The following is a 22,874-nucleotide window of genomic DNA, read 5'->3' as shown; positions in this document are numbered from 1 at the left end:
TATATATATATATATTAATTTTAAAAAATTTAAATTTTAACCCTATAACTATAGAGAAGAAAAGGATTAAAATTTAGAATTTTCAAAATTAATATATATAATAAGAATATTTTAATAATTTTATATAATAGGGGTATTATAGTCATTTTTTATAAAAAATAATATTAATTTAGATAAATTTAAAATTTGATCACTATTTTTCGGTCAAATTAATTTGTCAGACCTAATTTTGACAAAAATAACATAATTTAAATAATTATATGTATTAAATTTTAATTATTAAAAAATATTTTTAAAAAAAGACATTTTTTGTGTCTTTATGGAAGCATCCCCTTATATTAAATATAAATTAAAAGCATATACCCTCTCCTATCAAGTCTCAACTATATTTGTCGCAAAAATTTAAACTACTATTTACTACTATATTGGAAAAAGGTCAATTGAAATTTATTGTTAATTTGTTATCCTTTTCTTTTTAATTAACTTTTGAGCTATATATAGATCTACTGATGGGCATCCATTAAATAATATTTATGGTATAAAAAATAAATAAAATCGAAGAGGCGTAATCTTGTTCATATGTGACCAAGATCCGAAGGAAGAGCAAACTAAGAATAAGATTAAGATAGATTATATAATTTTATTAAAGTAAGTTTTATATGGATGGATCTATCACAATAATTTAGGGTTTCTTGGACGCAAATAAACACATACATGTGACATGACATACGCATTCTCCAACCTTGAATCATGCAACCATCAAATCCAGCATCCAGCAGCCAGCATGCACAACAAACAAATTTTGTAGGACCCACCTTCATCTCCTCTTGTCTTTCGTGACCATGTCCACCACCACGTGTCCATTTTCTCAAAATAGAACCTTTTTTTTTCTTTTCCATATATTTTGGGAATTACAAAAACAGAACACATAAGAAAACGACTTTTCTTTTTTCAGTTGAGTCTCGGTCGATGATTAAGAATACAAATTTTGGTTATTTTTAAAAAAAGTTTGGTACATTTATAATATAAAATCATAAAATACATTAATCCGATTAAGCATATTGACACAAGAAATTAAATTATACAATCAGAGGCGAAGTTTATAGTAGATAATTGGTCATATCTCTCTAAATTTTTTATAAAAAAAATTAGTAGTATTTTTATCAAAGAAAAATTATAGTTTAATTGGCTTAACATCTTATTTTTAATATGAAGTATTCCGATTCAAGTTTTACCTATAAGTATTATTTTTAAAAGATTGTCCTAATACTTATTATACTTACTATTTTGTTCATTGATTACTTGCATTAGTTATAATATCTAGAGAAATCATTTTTGTGCATTAATTTTTTTTAATTGATTTTTACCGTCAACATTATTTATTCTTCTAGTAAGTGACATGATGAGTTACATAATGATAAGACATATGAAATTATCCATTTATTAGAGATTTATGAACAAAAAATTGGTAAAGAGACAAATCAAATTGGCACTTTAAAATGAGTAGGTGATACTCGATAGAGTTCTCATTTCTCTTCTATTTGCATTTTGATAAATATGTATGGTGCAACGTTGACTACTTTACAAAAGATTATTGTTGATGGATCAATTTATTCTCAGCGTAATGATGCAGATAGTGCTTACAACACCCTGACCTCATTTGAGTTTGTATTGATCTTTCATTTGATGAAAGATAGTATGGGAATAACTGTTGTTCTTTGTCAAGCTTTACAAAAGCAATCTCAAGACATAGTTAATGTTGTGCAACTAGATAACGTCACCAAAAGATCATATTATAATTGAGCATTATTACAATTGAGCATTATTTTAGAGTGGAGATATTTTTAGTCACAATTGATAAGCAATTACATGAGTTGAATAGCAGATTCAATGATCAAGCAATAGATCTACTAAATCTGAGCTCTACTCTTATGTCTAAAGATGCTTACAAAAATTTTGACATTGCTAAGATTTTTACTCTTGTTGATAATTGTTATCCCGAAGACTTTACCGAACAAGAGAAGATTAATTTACCTTTTCAACTTTAACATTTTATTCTTGATGCTTGTCAACATTCAGAAATGAAGAATCTATCAATTATTCATGAATTGTGTAGATGTTTAGTAGAAACGAAAAGGTCAAAAGTATATTACTTGATTGATAGATTGATTCGTCTTATATTAACTCTTTCAGTTTTTATAGCTACTACGGAGCGATCATTTTCAGCAATGAAAATAATGAAGACAAGGTTAAGAAACAAGATGGAGGATGATTTTCTAGCAGATAGTTTGGTTATTTATATTGAGAAAGAAATTGCTGAAAAGTTTAGTTCTGATTCAATTATTGAAGATTTCAAATCACTCAAGACTCGAGGCATATAACTTGCTTGAAAAATAATATATATGTTTCATAAAGAAAAATGTGAATGTAATAAAAGAAAGGAAAGGAAAAGGCGAGTACGATTACCATTGGGGAGTCAGTGGAAGCTTGGAAAGCTGCAATCGATGGTGTAGGCTGAATTAAACATAGAAATGGAAGGAAAACAGTAACCTTCGGAGGAGGTTGGGTAACCTCAGCCTGGACACTCGATGGGTCGACGCTTTACTCGAGGTAGTTTTACATTGTAGTTTGAGATTTAGATCTACACTTGGCAGGTTTTGACTAAAAGAAAAACAGATCATAAAATATGTATAAAGTATAAGTCGACTATTAGAGGAGAAGTGTCTGAAAGATACCTAGACAGGAGGGACTAGATCAGATTTTTGTACCTTCTTGAGTTTATCCTCCATGAGGATGTTGACAGCTCTGTGCTTCTTTGAAAGAAGGGTATCCTACGCTTAAAAGAATTTTGAGCATCTAGGAAAACATGGTACCTGGAGGATATCCAGCAATCCTCGTCCGACCATGAATTTTATCCTTGCCGCCTGGGTAATAGATGACACCAATCGTGTTTATGCCTAAAGTACAAGGATCCTTCTTGCAGAGTCAATAATCTACAACAAATACTCCTTTAAGAGGGTCAAGTAGTCGATCAGCAAGACCAAAAGGGGCATTAAACAAAATACTTAAAACGTTTTCGTAATATGTTTTTTTTTTTAACAAAATGGTCTTGAGATAAAGTTTTAAAATAACGATCAGGATATCTATGAAAATTTGTTTTTTTTTTCTTTTTCCACACCTCTAAGACATCATGAAGACGTACCTTACATTCTTGAAGTGCCATTTTACCTTATAATATTTTTCACAAAGCAATAATTCCATTGATGTGCTCACATTTGGTTTTCTTCAACGCAAGATAGTGCTTGCTTAGTCGAATGGCAATGAGATTGGTAGTAAGTCGACCACCATTTGTGAAATGAAGGTGTCGAAAGAAAACAAAATTTGATATCATATATATGGTATTAGGAAGTCACTCGTTGATGGTTCAAATTAACGATTTGGTCAAATTTCTTCAAATTCAACGCTTTGTAATGGATCATTTGGGGCCAGCTTCAAATGAAAGAGGTGAAGATAACGCCTGTGCCAGGCTAAATTGCCTCGACACATATTATGGAGAATAGGAGACGAGTTTTTTTTTTTAGAGCCATGGTCGACTCATGAGAAAGCCCTACAAGAAGGATCTAGGGAGGTAAGGTTTCAACCACAGTTCATCAAAAGCCTCTTAATTTTCAAGTTTGAGGCTTGTTAGGGAATGCAGGTATCCCACATTACTTTTTTGACATGCCAAAGGATTTGGGTAGTAAGCAGAATCATCATTATTTTTTATGGTAAGAAAAAAGTTTGAAAATGACAAAAAGTATCGATAGATGACATTCTTTTTGGTTTCGACCAAGAAAGGGAAGATAGTCGAATACATTGAAGAGGAGTTTTTGAAAATTTATAAGGGATAGTAAATTGATGTTCGAACACAGACTTCAACCATAGGTTAACAATCCAAAGTGGACCAAAAGGGTTTATCGACGGTTATTCCCGTCGAATTTCACTAACTACCAAAGAAAGAATCTCATATAATTGACCTAAGATAAGTGAAGGAAGATTGATGTAATTCTTTTGATGAAGCATGATAGCTAATGGGAGGTACTTGCTTTTTTGGATTTGGATCGACTTTGGACAGAAAACAAAGGCATTGAGCCATAAGAGAAGGAAAGCTACAAGCTTACTATTATTAACAGAGTCACTTTCAGAACACATGTTATTGTGAATAAAATCCGATACAGAAATCGATCGAATCAAAGTTGATGCCGAAAACATCATAAGGACATGTGGTCGTCCAACAATAAACATCTTCCCATCAGGAGAAAGCCCAGTCAAAGCTGGGATCTCCATTAAGGTCAGACCCGTCATTCTATATGGGAAATGAAAGTTATTGGTGGCCGAACACTAAAGGTACATGCTAGCCCTAAGAAGGGGGTAGTATAAGACAGGTCATGAATGGTTAGTTGAAGAGCCGAAACAATACCTAAGGATCTCCACACCGACTTCTAGGTTGGAGATAACCTGTCATCCAGGTCAAAAATCAAGAGTTAGATTCTTTTGGGGGTGCTGTCCTATAGACTCGACTAGCAAAATAAGTAGCTTTGACATGGCTACAAAAAATCAAAGGAAGATGTTCAGGAGGGGAAAAAATGAAGAGATCAACTCAACTTGTTCTAAGGCAGAAATCGGCCCTAGTAATGAATATAGGAGATTGGAAACTTTAAATAAAAGTGGTACCTGGTTACGCCATAAAGCAGTGGTTTCTACATAAGAATTGGGGGCTCTTAAGGTCCCATCATCATTATAAAACTGTGACATGTTGGTCACCGGTGGTAGAGGAGCCACGACATGAACGTCATCATCTTCCTCCTAAGAATGAGAAGCAGGAGCAACAGAAGCTACATCCGAAGCAGAAGGAGCAGCTATAGTGGCGGAGACAGAGGCGGGTAAAGAAGACGAAATGGCGGCTCCAGCAGTAGCGACAGGGGTAGAATTAGTGGTGGTTGCAGCAATGGTAGTGGATGATGATGATGCAGTAGTAATAGCTGGTGTGCTGCTTGAATGAAGACCATATTGAGAGTTCATGGAGGTCGTGGGAGAATACGAAGGAAGTGAGAAGAGTTTTGCAAAGAATATGAAGGATTTTCTGGAAAAGGATTCTCTGAAAATAGAACAATAATGAAATTTGGAGAATACAAAAGGGTTTTGAATTAATAAAGGTCCATTAAAGACCACTGGAAACGTTACACATTCCCAGAAATGTGCAAACCATTTTCATATTTATTGTAACCATTTTTTGAAATTTGAAAATTTAAAAGTACACGTAAAAAGCAAGGGATTAGATAAGACCTATCATTTCATACTTTGAAACAATAAGTTTTAAGGGACAATTTGTTAGCACAAATTTTGACTCATGAAGAGATTCAATTATAGTGTATAGAAAGTCGAAACATGGCGCAGAAAATTTCTTTTGACTATAACAAGAATAAAAGGGTGATCAAGGTCAAATGCTTAGCGACTTAAGAAAGGTCGAGAAACCGGGTCAAAACCAGAAATGCATCACGTGGTAAATACGGGCGTAATGCAAAAACGTGAAACTTGAAAAACAAGGCAAGATAGAACGTGGAGGTATCACGATGAAAATGTTTCAGGGTCAAAGCAAGGTCGTGACTTATGAAAAAGGGAGAAACCAAGTCATGGTCAAGATTATTTAAGAGTAAGTCTATCCTTATGATCTATAAATAGGAAGAACTCAGAAGGATTTGGAGACTTCAATCATCAACACTAGATCATCACTCAAATTCACAAAACTTCTCAGTCTCAGTGACGAAAAAAAAATGAAATGTAATTGCATATGAGTGTTAGAAGTCAACTGATTTATTTTTTTTTTGTTTTATATATAATACAATTTTCTTTCATTTATATTTCGTTGTTATTTTATTTTCTTTGTAAATCAAGTTTATATTCATCTATTTAAAATTTTATTCATTTATTTATTCATTTTACATTGTTCATTATAAGTTTTGCCATTAGTAATTTTAACGTAGGTCATTTCAACATCAATACTATATTATTATTATATTATAGATTAAAATAATTACTATATTATTATTATATTATAGATTAAAATTTACTAATTTAAATTTTATTTTTATTTTTAATATAAGCATTAGAAATAAATAATTTTTTTTATAACAAGATGTAATGTAACAAAATATATATAATATTAATTAGTTTTTAAAAAATTCTGAAAATATGGTTTTTCTAATAAAGTGTTATTAAAAAATTAACATTATAAAAACTAATTTCAACCAATATGATATAATAGGTTATTAAATATATTTAATACAAAACACATTGAATATAAATTTTTATTGAGTTTAAATTTTAAATAATTTTTAATTGAATTTCAAATATTTTTATTTTAAAGAGTTAGAATATTTTAACATCATTTTTTCGTATTTTTTAATTGAGTCTTTGATTTTTTAAATTATAAACCTTATTTATAATTAAGAGTAATGTTTTAACACCACCAATTAATCACACATATAAAAATACAAGAACAATTCTATTGTCATAATTATAATCTAACTTTATAAGCAATACAATACAATGAAACTATATATAATTAATATAACTAAATTTTATCTACATCTATAGTCACATTTCATAAATAATATAATTAAATTATATTTATGTTTATATTAAAATATGAATAAAAATACAAAAAATTATCAAGATGGTTTTCGTTCATAATTTTTTTATTATTTTTGTTGTGAAAAGTTTAATTATTTTAATAATTAATTATTTTTTAAAAAAGATAATTAAATAACACAAAAAAGTCTTATTAAGAGTAATTTATTTATATATGATTAAAAAATAATTGAATAATTATATACGGTAAAAAATTAATATTATTAAAAAATAAAATTAAAAATCATAGTTTTTTTTTATTTTTTTCAAAATTTATCTACAAGTAATCCTATAAATATTTTACGATGAATAAAAATATTAAACTCGTACTAAAATTTATTCTAATAAAATTTATTTTTATTCTACTAAACGTTAAATAAACTATTGAAAAGAATTTTGTTTCCTCCATTAGAAAAGAATGATAAACTTTCATACTTCTATTATGTTATGGCAATAATTTGGCCTGCTATTTTTTAATAATAATAATAATAATAATAATAATAATAATAATAAACAAGTATATCACAGTAAAAAAGGAAGCACGTCACCAAATAATTTATCATCCAAATTATATATAAATCAAATTGATAATATGAGGGCTAACACTACAAAAATCGATAACAAAGTTAGGGACTTACAAAACCTTTCGTAAGATTGTAGAAAAAAAACATTTATATTTGTGTGATATATAAAACAATTATCATATTATTATTATTATTATTATTATTATTACATTATATATATATATGAGCAAAAAAAATCTAATTGTTTTAAAATAAAATTGTCTTTTAATATTTGATTAAATGTTCTTGTATTTAGTACTTTTTTTGGCACTTCCTCTTAGTTAAAAATATAATCATTATAATTTTTTAGTTATTATTGGTAGGGGTGTTTACAGATGGGATATGGCTGAAATTTCGATCCAATCCGCACTAAACTCATTAGATCAAATTCGATATTCGCACTTTTTATGTTTGGATCAGATATCAAATATATCCATAAAATAAAAAATATTAAAAAATTTTATTTTTATAAAAAAAGTCAATAATTTTTTTTGCTTACTTTTTTAAACATATTTACTTCTATCTGATTAGAGTGTGGATCCGATTCGATCCAATCCAATTACAGATCAGATCACATCCTCAAATTACAAATCAGATACGGATAAATACTGTGAATTTATATGGATATGATCTAATCTATGAACACCCCTAACTACTACTATAGGTTCAGTATTGCAAAAGAATTCTTCTTTTATTATAAACTATTATTAGATCTTAATTACCATTAAAACAACTTAATTATCAACAAAGAGATAATACTTGTTGGTCTCTGAAATTATGTTCATATTTTAATCCATAGTTGTAAAAATCAAACTGGATCAACTGGTTCGACCGAAAACCTAGTGAACCGGACTAGAACCGGATCCTGGTCCGGTTCGGTTTACTCCTTAGACCGTTTAAGGAATAAAATCGGTGTGAACCGGTAAGAACTGGTGCAAACCGGTCTAACCGAACTGGTCTACTTGAAAATTTTTTTAAAATGTCTCCAACCAAGAACCTTGGAGCAAAAGCAACCTTTATTTGCCACTTAGCCATTGCACTTCTAAGTATTATATTTGACAAGTACTAATTATATAGTATACATAAATATCTAATTTAATTTAATTTTTATTTTTTCTATTTTTAAAATTAATTATATTTTAATTATATACCATTATTAATATAAATATAAATTTCACTAACAATTTATTAATTTACTTGATCTATTTTATTGCTAGTATTGTGATTAAGGTTATTTGTTTTGATGTTAGTATTAAAATCTACTGATATTATAGTTAGATGATAGGCTTTGTGAATTAATTATTTTTTATTGTGTCAAAATAAGATACTATTGTAGTATTAAAATTTTATGGTTTTTTTATATTAGTTATTTTTAGAAGTTGAGACTTGATTCTTCATAAAATGTTAGTGAAGATATGTATTTCAAATTTTAATTTTAAGTTTTTAACTATTTTATATTTTATATTTACGTGAGACCGATTTTATCGTTCCAACCAGTGATTTATCGGTTGAACCAATAAACCAGTGAACCAGTAACTTGACCGGTTCGATCACTGATTCGATTCTAACAACTATGTTTCAATCTAATTTCAAAAATTTTGATTTACTCAATTTAGTCTCCCAACTTAATAGTTATGACTCACATTGGTTCCTAATCTTATTTTTGTCACTGTCTCACAAAATCGTTAACAACATGCTGAGATGGACTAACGACTGCTACATTATACATTCTAGCGACTATTTAATGTGACAATTAAATTTTTTTTACCTTTTTTTTTAACTAAACACTTAAAACCCTAATATGAGTCACGAATACCTAAGTTAAAAAATCAAACTAAGTAAATTGAAACTTTAAAAATCAGATTAAAGCTCGAATATAACTTTAAAATAGAACTTTAACTTATGTAGTGATTAATTTAAATGAGAATCAAATAAATCAAAATTCAACATAATTTTTATCAATGTTTTCAAATTCGAAATTTCTATACAAAAATTAACTAAGATTTTTCTTTAAATTAAAAATTTAATGAAATAGTGACTTTAATTATCTTAACCAATGTCCTAATTAATTACTTTTATGTCTTAAAAAAATTGTATATGAGAAAAAAATAATTAATTTGTATACTTTAATAAATAGTTGTTTTACTAAAATGAAAGAAACTATTTTTTTAGAATTTTTTAAGAACTAATTAATATTATATATATTTTGTTACACTACATTTAGTTATAAAAAATTTATTTATTTCTAATGCTTATATTAAAAATAAAAAGAAAATTTAAATTAGTGAATCTTAATATATAATATAATAATAATATAGTAATTATTTTATATATTGTACGAATATAAATTAATTATTTTTTTATTTATAAAAATTTTAAGAGGTTTTTTTTGTGACTAAATTTTAAGAGGTTTGAGCTTGTTATATATATATATATATATATATATATATATATATATATATATATATATATATATATATATATTTGATGTTAATCTATTACTTTTTTTTGTTTTATTCTAAATTAAATATTTTTTATTCTTTTTGAAAAGAAAATCTTTTGAGGAATTTAATAATATGTGATGAAGAATACCAATTAAATTATACAGAAATAAATTAAAACACAATATGAAAACATCTTTAAAAAAAGACGATTTAGGCGTCTTTATTTGAGTGGCCTCCATGACAAAAATCTATATCCAGATCCAAATAAGAATTGAAAGGGTAAAAGTTACTATCATTAACAAGGATATAATCACGGTCATATACTACTCTAAAGTCTAATCAAACTATGCATGCATCACCTCATTACTAATCTTAGAAATCAAAGGCACCTCATGAGTTCTTCTTCTTGTTAACCTTCTTCTTGGACTTACTAGAATCTTGGCTCTTACCCGCTTCATGTCCATGGATCATACCATGCAGCTCGAAACCAATGAGGTTGCAAAGATAAGTATCAATGGTGATGAACATTGTCTTCTCATCCGTATACACATTGTAATAACAGCACGAGCTTTCTTCATCGTACCAGTCCAACTTCTCTTCCGGCCTCACCACGTCAAAGTGCTTCCTCAGCACTGTCTTTGCCAACTTGTCAAGATTGTACCGCCATAGATCCACCTTTTCCCCTACCTCCTTCATCCCTTCCACTGCCATCGCCCTAAGATCCAACACCTTCTTCAGCTCCATCCCGTGGTGTTTTTCCAGTTTTGCCTTCACATTTTCGATCTCCATTCCCACCGCGATAACCCTAGGGTTGGCGAAGAAGTCGCAGAGAGGCCTAGGGTTTTGCTTCGCTTTGTAAGAGTCGGCTTGTTGGAGAAGAGGGTAGAGGAGGCAGTGAGAGCCAACGCAGAGGGGGATGTAGTCGTAGCCGTGGTCCTTGACGCCGCGCTTGGTGTACTTGGTAAATTGGTGCTCGGCGGTTACGCCCACGATGACCGGGGTGTTGATGCAGAGCGTTTGGGAAGAGGTGGTGTTGATGCAGAGGATGCGTTGGTCGTTGGCATAAACGGTGTAAGGATAATGGCGGGAAGTGAGGTCGTAAGTCTCGACTTCGGTGATCATGCTGGGTTCAATGCTGGTCTCGAGAACCATTGTTGTTAGTGGTTGTAGGATCAGAGACTTGCAACGGTTGTCGGATCGTCTTCTTGGAGTGGTCGGAGTGGTGGAATCTGCAAAGATACTCCACAGTCTGAAAGGTATAAAGTATGAAGAATGAGTTTGTACCTAAGGGCCTCTAGCTCTCCTTTATATAGCTTATGATAGTTATCTTATCTTATCTTATCTAAGGGCCTCTGGCTCTCCTTTATATTATGTTATCATTTTAATCATAAATCATTTATTGCATCAATTATCTAATAATTAATTTGTGTTCAGATATTTTAGTTGAAAAATAATTTTAAAATAATTTATTACATTTAAAATATTTAAAGAAATTATTTTTAAGTGATATAATTATAAAATTAAGCATAAAATAATTATTATATTATTTATTATTTAATACTAGAAATCAAGTTGTTAAAATTATTTACAATTTAATAATAATATTTACTTATAACTATAAATTTCAAAATATTACTTTCACTTATTAATTATTTTTTAACTTAGAAGTATTAATTTTGATTATAATATATGACCTGGAATTTTTACTCCAAAATAATTATTCTTCAATTATAAGTTTTTTTAAAAAATAATAAAATAAGTATTTTTTTTGTAAGTTGGGAAAATAATAAGAGGAAATGAAAATGATGAGATCCACACAGTTGTCAGTTAAGTTGGTAAAAGATAAGGGATGGATGGAGGAATGAATGGGGTAGATGGCATCATCATATCATATAATACATACATACATACATGCATGCGTATGATGATGATTGATGAGATGAGTCACGAGAGCAGAGAGCAGAGAGCAGGACCCCCAACATAAATAAATACTCCTTCTCCTTCGTTGTTCATACTTCCAAACAGAAACAAATTTGAGAATGAGACCTGAATCATGGAGTACTGCCACGTCAGCAACCGAAGAAGAAGAGGAGAGGGAAAGTGAAAGTGAAACTTGGACGGTGAGAAGGAGCAAGAGCTTCGGCGGAAGGAGTAAGAGCAAGAACAAGAAGAAGAAGAGTCAGGTGTTGTTGGAAGGCTACGTCGACGATCTTCCAAGAACCAAGAGCTTGACGGACGACGATCTCGATGAGCTTAAGGGCTGTTTGGATCTCGGATTCGGTTTCAGCTACGACGAGATTCCTGAGCTCTGCAACACCTTGCCTGCACTCGAACTCTGCTATTCCATGTCGCAGAAGTTCACCGATCACTCCTCCTCCGACGCCGATTCCTCACCGGATTCCTTGTCCTCTTCCATCGCCAATTGGAGGATCTCCAGTCCCGGTTAGCACTCCCTCATTCCCTCTTTGATTTTTCCCAATCCTTCATTTTCAACTCGATTTAGGGTTTCTAATGCTCTCGATTTCACGCAGGTGACCATCCCGAAGACGTGAAAGCGAGGCTCAAGTTTTGGGCGCAAGCTGTTGCATGTACGGTTAAACTCTGCAGCTAAGCCGCACCGACGAATCTCAACGTGATTTGAGTGATGACGTGGCAGCAGAATGATGGAGAACCTGGAGATGAATTTTGGAAGTTATTGTTGTTAGTATTAATTAATATTATTATTTAAACCTGGAGATGGGGAATTCAACGTGTCAAGCTACTCTATCAATGATAGGTGGACCTAACTGCACGGAAAAGGGAAGAGGGAATAAGCAGAAGCAGAGGGTGGTTTCAGGTTTGAGAATACCCTCCACATCTGATTCCTGAACCTGACTTCAGTTTAATCTTATGGATCCTAATATTGTTATTGTATTTGCATCATTCTAATAAGCAACTTTATCATTAGAATAAAACCCTTTTTGTTTCCGACCCTACCTGCAGCTCTGAGGTGAGAGCTTCACCGAATGTTACTACTTTCATCACCTCTGCAAATCTGCTAGAGGTAACTAATCTAACTGCACACACATTTTTGACCTCTCTTCCAAACATAACCCTTCAGCTCTGGATAATTGTGCTAACTTGTGTGTGCTGACATAGATGATTCCATTCTGCTCAAACTTGGAGGGAGTGGGTCAAGGGCAAGAATGTGAAGATGCTACCCCAAGAAATGTTTGCCTAACTCATTTTTTTGTTCTTATTACTATGCTGTTGTCATTATAGGGTCATGAACTGTGATTCATCCTTGAATGAATTATCCAATCAATACGAATGCATTTCCTCAAATTTGTCTATGTCATTAGAGGGCCCGTTTGGGATTGTTACCCCGGAGAACATTGAATCCTCTGACTAATAGAGCTTGGAAAGATTTATGTTTAATGTTTGGTTCCAGTTTTTTTTGCATAGTTGGTCTATTACCCTGTATTCTAGGTTATTTGACTTTAGGTTTACAAGGAACATGACTTGCGGTAGTTGCATTAGTTGCTGATGCTGATTGCGTATCACTCTCTAAAACTGAAAAAATTGGAGCTAACAAGCAAAACCGTGCGGGAAAAGATGGAAACTAATGGATACCATCGAAATGATCGAAATCTTTAGGGTAGCAATGCAATGATTATTCTAGGAGCAAGCATTGTTAATATTGAATCGACTTTAACAAAATCTCCTTTCTGAGCGAATCAGAAAAAACTGGTATAGGCAAAGTATTGTCCCCTTCTGATCAACCAATCACGAGCACATATTGGAGAAGAAAATTAGTGGGATACAGGTAGGTGCAGCCGCATATGCTTGGCCATTATAAGCACAATCCATTGCTATACGACAAAAACTGCGACGCATGTGAACAACAATTTACAAAAGCTAAAGGCCTAGGAAACATTCCAGCCTCGATATTATGGGGCATACCAAGTTTGCACGTTTAATTCTCGTCTCGTGAACTGATTTCATCAAGGGTAGCCGTCTCTTTAAAGAAGTTTGATGCTAATTTAACACTACCATACATCATTAGGACTATGTGCTGTATACCGAAATTTACATAGATGCAATAAATGATTTATGATTAGAATGATAACATAATATTAAATGAGCACCGAACAGCAAATCCCCAAGACCAGAGAATACATTTACGTCACGGAATAATGCTCTTTGATTTTTAGAAACACATCAATTGAATGATGCCCAGCTCAACTAGTACCATTTCTCTTGTTAACAACATGAGTTCTGTTTAGCGTGAGTTACGTTCTTTGTCTGAGTTGGAATGTGATAACATATTGTGTGGCTACGACATGAATTTTGGAGCCATTTTATATGCCGAATTGCCGAGGGAACACTATTGAGACCGGTACGCTTGAGGGTCCTAGCGGGATGCTTATGAGCATTATGAAAGTGGACAAGGCCGAGTGATGGAACAGTGGATCTCGATTTGGGTTTCCGAATGTTACAGGGAACCTTTTAATGATGTAAGTTCAAGGTTTATGGAGGTGGCAGAAGGCGGTGAGGGGCATAGGTTTCAATAGAGGCCTTTGTATCGTTTGGAGAGCAGCTGAGGCCGGCTCAGGTGTGAACACTCGGATGACTTCTTCATGGCTGCCACCCTGCCACTGCCAACTGCCAACTGTGGCGCACACACCCTCATTTTGAAATATTCAACCTGTTCCAAAATATTTCGCTTTAGAATTTTGAAATATTAAAAACTCAATATACCTCGATAGAAAACGACAAATATTTTGAAACAAAAAAGAGTAAAGATTAATAGTTTCAAACTCGAAGATCTCCATTACGAGATCTACAACCAGATTAGTCAAACAACTTTAATAAGATTAGGTGATTCAACTACCAAAGCAGCACCCGGAAGTACCTTCAAGATGAATGACCCAGCTATGATGGTGCACTAATACCCAATTAATATCCACCGTGAACGGAAAATTTCTTCCCAACAAGTTTAAGTTCGCTGCACTAATATAATGATTTTGAGAATGTCAATTTTTTTAACCATTCTGTTAATTGTTAATAATACACAAAAGAAGTTCTTTATTAGAGTTTTAAGTAATTAAAAATGTTCAAGTAAAAGACTCATTTTCACACTCTCTTCTTCGTAAGAAAGAAAGAAAGAAAATATAATTGATAAATTAATTTTCTTATGTTAATTATGTAACATGACTTTTTTTTATATAGAAAAAAAAAGTAAGTTTTAAATTTTCAAATGACATTAGAGGCTTAATTTTTTTTCCCAAAAACTTTTAATAACTTAATTATTGATCACCGGCCTAACATGAAAAAGACCAAAGCCTGCTCGATTTGTCGATCTATAGTTCAATCATTTTCTCCATGTAGAAATAATATAAAATGGATTAACAGGCCCTGCAAGCATACATATAAATATCATTTTTCTACAAGGAAAGAGGATGTATTTCATTTTCTATTATTCACCCATTATCTCGTAAAGGTGAAATACCTAAGACATGTAATAAATGTAAAGAATAACATAATAGAGATGAAACGGGCTGAAGTAAATATAGCAAGAAACAAAAATAATAAGGGAAAACAATATCCAAGATGAGAAAAAAGAAAAAAGAAAAAGAAAAATGTATTACAAGTAAATCCACATTGAAATGCCAGATGCGAAGAGCCCTTTTTCTATTCTCTATCAAAATCTTCAGCTTTCAGCGGCTGAAAGTTGTAGCTTGCTAACATGCAGACTCCTGTAGTAAAGAATTCATGGCCTTATGAACCAAGTAGAAAAATCCCTTCCATGCAAAGCTATCGCAAAAGTCAAAATTAATTCTTATGCTTAGGACTTTATAAAGAGTGCACCACATCTGAAAATTCGCACAACCATATGCAAAAGAATGATTACCAAATAGATAAAATTGTATAAAGCATTATAAACCTTGAGACAGAGAGAGAGAGAGAGAGAGATCTGAATAGATAAAATTTAAAGGCATGCTATCTCAACACACAGACATTGCTTAGGTTAGAAATACTATGAAATATACAAGCTGACTAGAAGAAAGCAAAAATCATTCAATAGTTAACCACAATAACAATGGAAATAAAAAACTTACAGGTAGGTCAATCTAGGTTGGAAGAAGAGGCTTTCTCTCATCATGCCCTACACGATGACTAGCCTGGAAATATTCAAAATAAACAAATAAATAAATAAAACTGGTTTAGTAAAACTTTCACATATAAAAAGAAAAGGTGATGACATATGAGCACCTCTTCATTTGCTCCGGCTGCCATATTTATGAAGGATTCCTTTGACCTGTAAAGAACACAGACATTTGTTATTGAAGAAGAAGGATGTATTGTCTTTCAAAAAGTTCTTAAAATGACTACATTTGAACTTTCTAGAAGTAGTAATACAGAATGAACATTACTTTTGTTCTGTCTTATCCCCCCCAACACACCAAAAAACTTAGATTGGCAAAGTTATTAGCAAGAACCTTTGTTTGTCATGAACGTCATGCAGCTCCAGCACACCATTCTGTTCATCTCTGACTTTTGAAAGTGGTGAAAAGAACTGAAGAGGATATGAGCACAAAATGATACAAAACGAAAATGTTATTGGATAATTCATTTTTAAAATTCTTTATAAAAGAAAAAGTGTTGTCTGCTTCCATAGTCTTAATGAACCACCCCAAATAAATTTACCTGGTGCATTGAGATGAATACAATAGAAATGCCTATAATGAAGTTCATTGTTAAAGTATGTCCAAAGAGTGCAGCAGAGGCTATGCCCGTAAAGATTGTTGCAACTGTTGATGAGTACTTCTTCAAAATTGTATCTGTGGTAAATTAAAATGCTATTGAGATAAGGGACAAGTTTTGTGTCCATCTACACAACATAAGGCCAACTTAATGTAATTTTAGAAACATTAACCTGCATATTTGAAGAAGAAAGAGGATAGAATCCCTTGGGCAGCATTGTTTGCTACCAACAGCATAGTGGCTTTTGAATGACCTTGTAGGATATCAAAGCTGCTAGGACCTGGAATATTTACAAAAAACAAAACAAAAACAATCGATAGTTTGAGAATCAGATAATACTAACAGTATAAGCCACTGGTAAAACGCTTTAATGAATTAATGAATTATTTTTCCCTTTTCTATAAAAGAACTGAACCACAATATATCCATCCATTAAAAAAAACAAACATTTTCATACGTGATTTGAACACTAGGGCTATGAACTAGCTCAAATTTAATGAGTTTAGGCAAAAAAATAAAAATAAAAAACCCTCAACTTATATTTAATTATTTATATTACAAGCAATAAAAAAATGCCATAAAATACTTTTCTTTGAGTATGTTTCAATTGCATATGACCATCCTTTAATGTTCACCGGTAACAGAAAAATAAATTATTTCTTACCTTTGATTATAGCAGTACCAATTATCCCAAGAAAATTGAATATAGCTCCGTATCCATACAAAAATAAGTTCTGTAAATCAAAAGTAGATAATCAGTAGCTGCATGATGAAAAGAACTGAAAGTACTGCAGCACCACTAAACATCATTCTTCAAACTACCTATTAAATCTTTTCACCTGCCTGTTATATTCCCCAAAGTTGAGATAAAACTGAGTCAGTTTGGAAATTGATTATTTCTGTTAGTTTCTCTATGTTATATTATATTTATGTCACATTAATTTCTTTTCCAAGATCTCAACTATATTCAACCCTGGCCCAATCACAAAAACTGGAACCGCCAAGTTATACTTTAAATACAGGTGGTCACACATGTAATTTCAGATGAAACATGCTATATATACAAGATAACCCGCATATGCAGATACAAATGTAATTCACAGTCCTTGCAGAAATTCAATTCAAGCTCATTGAAACATTTCAGGGGCTAATAAAAGGAAGTCCAATTATTAAGAAGTTCCAATTTTCCCTACATCACCTGAAGATAAATGCTTGTATCATATTGGCTCTTCAAAGCATACTCATTATAAACAGAGGCCAATGATGGAACAGTGACCTGAAAAATAATTCCCAGGTTAAAAGTTCAACAATTAAAAGGAATCAGAAATTCAGAATATGATAGAATGGCACCTAGTAACAGGTTTGGTTTATTTTACGAGAGAAAAGGTAAATAGCTCTATTCAACTGTTTTACTAGCTGATCGTTAGCAATTTTAGCTTGGATTAGATGGCAGTTGGTTAGTCAGCTCTGCTTCTAACTACCTATAATAGCTGTATTGTAGTTAGTTTTTGGCATTATGCATTCTTCTGTCAGTTCTGTTAGGTTTGGAGAGAAATTCTTTCTGAGTTAGTAGTTCCAACCATGTAAGAACCCTAAGGAATTGTGATTTGCAATCCCATGTTCATCAATAAATTCATAGAGCTTCTGCTAGTTCCTGATCTTATCAGAATAAATAATAACACAGAACATTGAACTTTGAACTTAACTGGCTGCATAAGTAACAAACAAAACTTACAAAGATCAATGTATAAAGATATGCACCCATGGTGACAGGAAGACCCATGGCTGTGGTTCCTTCGGGTAAAGATCGTAATTGATTAACGCTGATACCAATTAGCAATAGAGCAAGAGCTTCCCACTGCATCAAAAGAATACATTAAACACCCAGCTAAATGACTAGACCCGATTGGGATCTGCAAAAGGAGCACGACTTGCTAGGTTCAAAATCAAAGAGCCAAATAATGGTCATAATGGCTTTCCTAGCCAGTAGGCAAGGCAGGGTAATGCACGAACCTGAATAATGGAAAACCGGCGCTTCATAATCACCTTTAACAAAACTGCTATTACTAAAACCTGAACACATATTCAATAAGCGAACAATCAAGAGAAGAAAAGCTCCAGTTTCTCAAGAATAAATGTCAGATGAAGCAAAAAAGGGGGGAAAGAGAGAGAGAGAATTTTTAGAAATAAAGTGAAAACTCGGTCAAGAAAACAGCAGTGATAACTACCTTCAAATTGCTTAGCATCTTTACAGTAGCAGGGTTGAAATAAAGCTGCATGAAATGTGATATCAATCTGTGAGTTTCTTAGATGCAATAATTTCTTTAAATGCATAAAATGTGAGAATATGACCAGATAATCATAGGTACATTACATGATGAGTTCTTGATGCAATTCTTTTTACTTTTCCACTTTAAAGAAATGAAAAATGATTCTACGCATAACTCTGGAATAATTGGCAAACATAAGAAACCAACTTATGCAACAACCATTTGACACAGCCTGAAAATAGATAAGATATACGTGATGCAAGAACAGAATACATCAGGAACAGTTGCAATTATAGGGATTAGAAGGAGAAAAAGTGAGTATTAACGTATTATATTTAATCTGATTATTGATATTCATTAAAGGTGTGAGCAAATTTTGTGGGATAAAATTAGGTATTTGACCTCTATTTGGCATTAAAGAATTACTACTTTAGAGGAATTCTCTCTCAAATATGTGAGATTGGAAAGTTATGCTTCATTGATAGTTTCTTCCCCTTGTTTGATCTTGTTCTTATAAATAGGATCTCTTGCTCCTATACTTGTACACTTATTCTCTTCATCTTAATAAAATTCTTTTGTCAGAAATACCATGTGTGCAGTGTGCCATAATTCAAAGAACTAAAACCTATTTGTTCTAACTTCTTACTATTAAAGATAGTCAAGGTCATGTGTTTGTATGGTACTACTAGTACAATCCTAGCACAATAAAACTATCAACATAGCAAGACTGCTAGAACATGGTAACAAGCAGTGTGATACGTGTTCAGGAGGGCAATTTCGTCATTTTAGAGACAAGGTGCAGAATGGTAATCTTGCCATGTTCAAGGATTTGAATATTATATTATGCTGGTCCTTGACGTCCAAAACAGCATAATGTAATATTTAGATCCTTGAACACGGCAAGATTACCATTCTACACCTTGCCTCTAAAATGATGAAATTGCTCTCCTAAACACGTATCATAGTGAACAACTGATTACACTTTTATGATAGATTCAATATCCTGATATGACAATGAAATTTATACAGCACAGTGGCTGCATATGTATTACCAACATCTGACTCCTTAGGACAAAACTCATAATACTAATAGTACTAATAACTAAAGAAAATTAATTCTTGAAATCACAAACGTATATTAAAGAAGTCCAATTATTAGCATTCTGGCCTGAATCCTTTTTACATGTATTTTTTAAGTGCTATTTCTACATACCTGCATGATAAACTTCAGATAGTTGTTTATAGCATACAGAAGAGCAGGAACAGCAAGAAGGACATTGTTACGAGCCGCCTACAAAAATATAAAATAACCACATATAGGATGAATATAAAAAGGTTATCAGAGAAATTTGTCACAATTCACAACTGATGAGGTCACTAAGCAAAATCAGGCATCAAAGATGGAAGTAGTAATAAATACTATGTCTATATATCCACCAAAGTGATAATGCAGTTATTGTTTCTCTTATCATAAATAAAACATGATAATGTGACTTGAACTAAGTAACCAAGTTCAATCCCAAGAAGCAGGGTACTTTGCAAAAGACAAACACCCAGGAAATCTCATATCAAATCAAGTGATATTGGAAGGAAAAGAGGGTATCTTTCATTTCAAGTAAAATTGATAAGAAACACCATAGTACCTGCATAAATGTAGAAATTGATAGAAGAGGCTTCTCCCCAACCTTCTGATGCTTAGCCTGCAAAACAAACCAAACCTTAGTGAGATGGATACTAAAAGAATTATAAAGTCGGATAAAGAATCAAATCATCTCAATACACTAAGCTTGATATAGGAGTTAGTTGTAGCACTCCATGCTTTTGCAATATCCTTCTCTTGATAATCATTTCTTTTTTTAGAAAAAAAAAAAAAAAAAAGCTTCTCCCTTGTTTCATGCTTTGATTATAAGTAACTGAAAAGACAGCAAAAAGAGAATCTTACCTGGAATAAAAGCATAACAACAGCAAAGAAAACCTTTGCGACCTCTGTCAAAAAATTAACACTAATTGGGCTAAAATTGAATTTCCCATCCACCTTGGACATATAAACAAGAATAGGCTGCCAAATGAATAGAATAGTATGTGTCAGTAACTACAATAAGCATAAAGGTCTAGCATGAAAAACTAAGTCAACAAAAATGAACTCTCTAATCTACAGTAAAGCACAGAACAGCTAATCTCACAGAGTAAGCCTTTAGAGCAGCTGCAAGTCAATAAATGGAACATTGCAATGACGAAACTCTTCTAGTTTTCTAGAAATACAAATATGCTGTGTTATGAACTCATAATATCGCAATGAAGAAACTCTTCTAGTATTGTAGAACCATAATTGTGCCCCAATTATAGCATCAATCCAAGAGATTTCCAGGGATCAAAATTAGCAAGATTTGTTATCATTTAGAACTAGCCTTTTTCCATAAGCATCTAACTGTAAAATTTTGGATTAAAAGATGATCACTCACCTGTAATCCAACTAGAATGCAGTCACCAACAACCAAAAACACATTGAGAGCGCGCTGCTTGTGTGATAGCCTACTTTTGTGGCGATCATAAGCCCTTGATATAGTCTTGGTAGAAGGGGAGACCAATTTGGAATGGCAAACATGGCATTCTATCATCCCGTTCTTCATGTAAATCCTCCCACAATATCAGTGTATGAAGAACTCGATCTGCAATCCATCAATCATGATCAAACGAAAAGGCTAATCGAAAATACAAAAGGAATAAAAATTCTCCAGATCTTGCACCTCCAGAACCAGCTAAACGCAACATACAAATGCGAATTTCGAAACACAACACAGATCAGCAAGGATCACGAAATAGGAATATGCGGAGCTGAGATCTCGCGAAAGCATGAAAATAGAACATGAACAATAGCACCACCGACAAATAGAAACACGAAGCATGGAAAATTGGGAATGAAGGAAGCAAAGACAAACCTAGATCGAGTCCAAACCGAGCATTTACGAGAGAAGGAGTTTGATCTAGGCAGCTGGCGGGCACCGAATTTGAAGTGACTCGATTCGGATACGAGCTAAGAGTTTTCGAAAAATATAAACTGATTTCGAATTCACTCTGTTTCTGTTTATTCTTCTGCTTCGTTTTATTCCTGTCCTAATGGAAACTGAAATTGAATTCTGAGTTTAAAGATATGCTACGAATATGTTGAGTGAGAGAGATCAGAGAGAGAGAGAGAAAAGCGTATTGTGTAATATTTGAGATGTAGTAGTAATTATGATGTGAATGTTAATGGAAATGGAATAGGCGTTTTATGGTTATTATTATTATTATTATTATTATTATTATTATTATTATTATTATTATTATTATTATGAAAGAGATTAACTGTTTTTGCTTTCAATTCACACAAAGAGAGGAAGAAAAGAAAAGAAAATGAAAAACAGAGACACACGATGTTCGTGTGGTGAGTCACAGGGCGCAGCGTGACGGACCAATCAGGTTTGAGCGTTATGGCGAAAATGAGTGGAGTCAAAGCGGGATTTGTAAGTTTGGTGAGTCACTCTCACCGGTTAAGTTGGGTGGAATCATCACTTCCCTGTTCCCTCTCCATATTCTATTAATCTATTGTATTATTAGTTTATTATTAAACACACCAAAATTTATAAATGGAAAAAATAAAATAAAATAAATGTACCTATATTTTTCGGGTTGGATGTTTCTTTCGCTTCAATTTGCAGTGTTCTCTTGCGCTGCGTGTTTTCTTGTCTGCGTGTACCATATTAATCATAAATTGTTGGTCATTATTAAATCCATAATTACTATTTAATACACACTAATAGTTGGCAGTGATCATTATGCAAATGTGCTTCTCTAAAATTTTTGTAACTAAGAACTTCGTGGTTTTATAGTACTTTTGAAATTTGTAGCTCATTTTAATTCGTGAATCTTTCTATAATCAACCTATTCTTATTTTTTTTTGGTGACTAACCTATTCTTATTTTGATTACCACTGAAAGTTATCTATTTAATATTTAAAATTTGAATATATACTTAAATACTTAAACAAATAAGTCCTCAAAAATGTGTTTTACTTTTATAACATTTAGAGATCTGAATGTAATAAAATTTTCTTAAAAACAAAAATGTACAACGCAAAATTTCTTAAGTTCCTATTTGAGTATATACTCTTAAAATTTTATTACAATTTTTTAACTACAAGA

The 22,874-nt window shown here is 32.1% G+C and overlaps 2 protein-coding genes across 6 annotated transcripts; one reads left to right on the top strand and one right to left on the bottom strand.

Moving 5' to 3' along the window:
- The first annotated feature begins 11,679 nt into the window (after nucleotides 1-11,679).
- On the top strand, nucleotides 11,680-13,093 carry LOC130950649 (uncharacterized). Of its 4 annotated transcripts, XR_009073677.1 has the most exons (4): nucleotides 11,680-12,118; nucleotides 12,208-12,512; nucleotides 12,659-12,719; nucleotides 12,815-13,093. XR_009073677.1 is itself a non-coding variant. In XM_057879205.1 (2 exons), the coding sequence occupies exons 1-2, from the start codon at nucleotides 11,716-11,718 to the stop codon at nucleotides 12,285-12,287; spliced, it is 483 nt and encodes a 160-aa protein (XP_057735188.1). In that variant the 5' UTR covers nucleotides 11,680-11,715; the 3' UTR covers nucleotides 12,288-13,093. The 4 variants fall into 4 exon arrangements, 1 of the variants encoding a protein (XP_057735188.1); XR_009073676.1 differs by having other exon boundaries at nucleotides 12,659-13,093; XR_009073674.1 differs by having other exon boundaries at nucleotides 12,208-12,719.
- A 1,948-nt stretch (nucleotides 13,094-15,041) lies between these two features.
- On the bottom strand, nucleotides 15,042-21,938 carry LOC130950693 (CMP-sialic acid transporter 3-like). 2 transcript variants are annotated; one of them, XM_057879251.1, is made up of 16 exons: nucleotides 21,633-21,938; nucleotides 21,156-21,362; nucleotides 20,636-20,752; nucleotides 20,337-20,393; nucleotides 19,907-19,984; nucleotides 18,652-18,696; nucleotides 18,437-18,496; nucleotides 18,159-18,281; nucleotides 17,622-17,699; nucleotides 17,088-17,157; nucleotides 16,596-16,703; nucleotides 16,367-16,500; nucleotides 16,159-16,235; nucleotides 15,932-15,977; nucleotides 15,778-15,840; nucleotides 15,042-15,531 (listed from the first exon to the last, which is right to left on the bottom strand). In XM_057879251.1, the coding sequence occupies exons 2-15, from the start codon at nucleotides 21,321-21,323 to the stop codon at nucleotides 15,790-15,792; spliced, it is 1,212 nt and encodes a 403-aa protein (XP_057735234.1). In that variant the 5' UTR covers nucleotides 21,324-21,362; nucleotides 21,633-21,938; the 3' UTR covers nucleotides 15,042-15,531; nucleotides 15,778-15,789. The 2 variants fall into 2 exon arrangements, with proteins under 2 accessions (XP_057735234.1, XP_057735235.1); XM_057879252.1 differs by having other exon boundaries at nucleotides 15,042-15,414.
- Nucleotides 21,939-22,874: the final 936 nt, after the last annotated feature.

Source organism: Arachis stenosperma, chromosome 9 (assembly GCF_014773155.1).
Source record: "Arachis stenosperma cultivar V10309 chromosome 9, arast.V10309.gnm1.PFL2, whole genome shotgun sequence".
NCBI lineage: Eukaryota > Viridiplantae > Streptophyta > Magnoliopsida > Fabales > Fabaceae > Arachis > Arachis stenosperma.
Note: the sequence above shows the minus strand (reverse complement) of the source record. Positions and strands in the feature narration are given on the sequence as shown.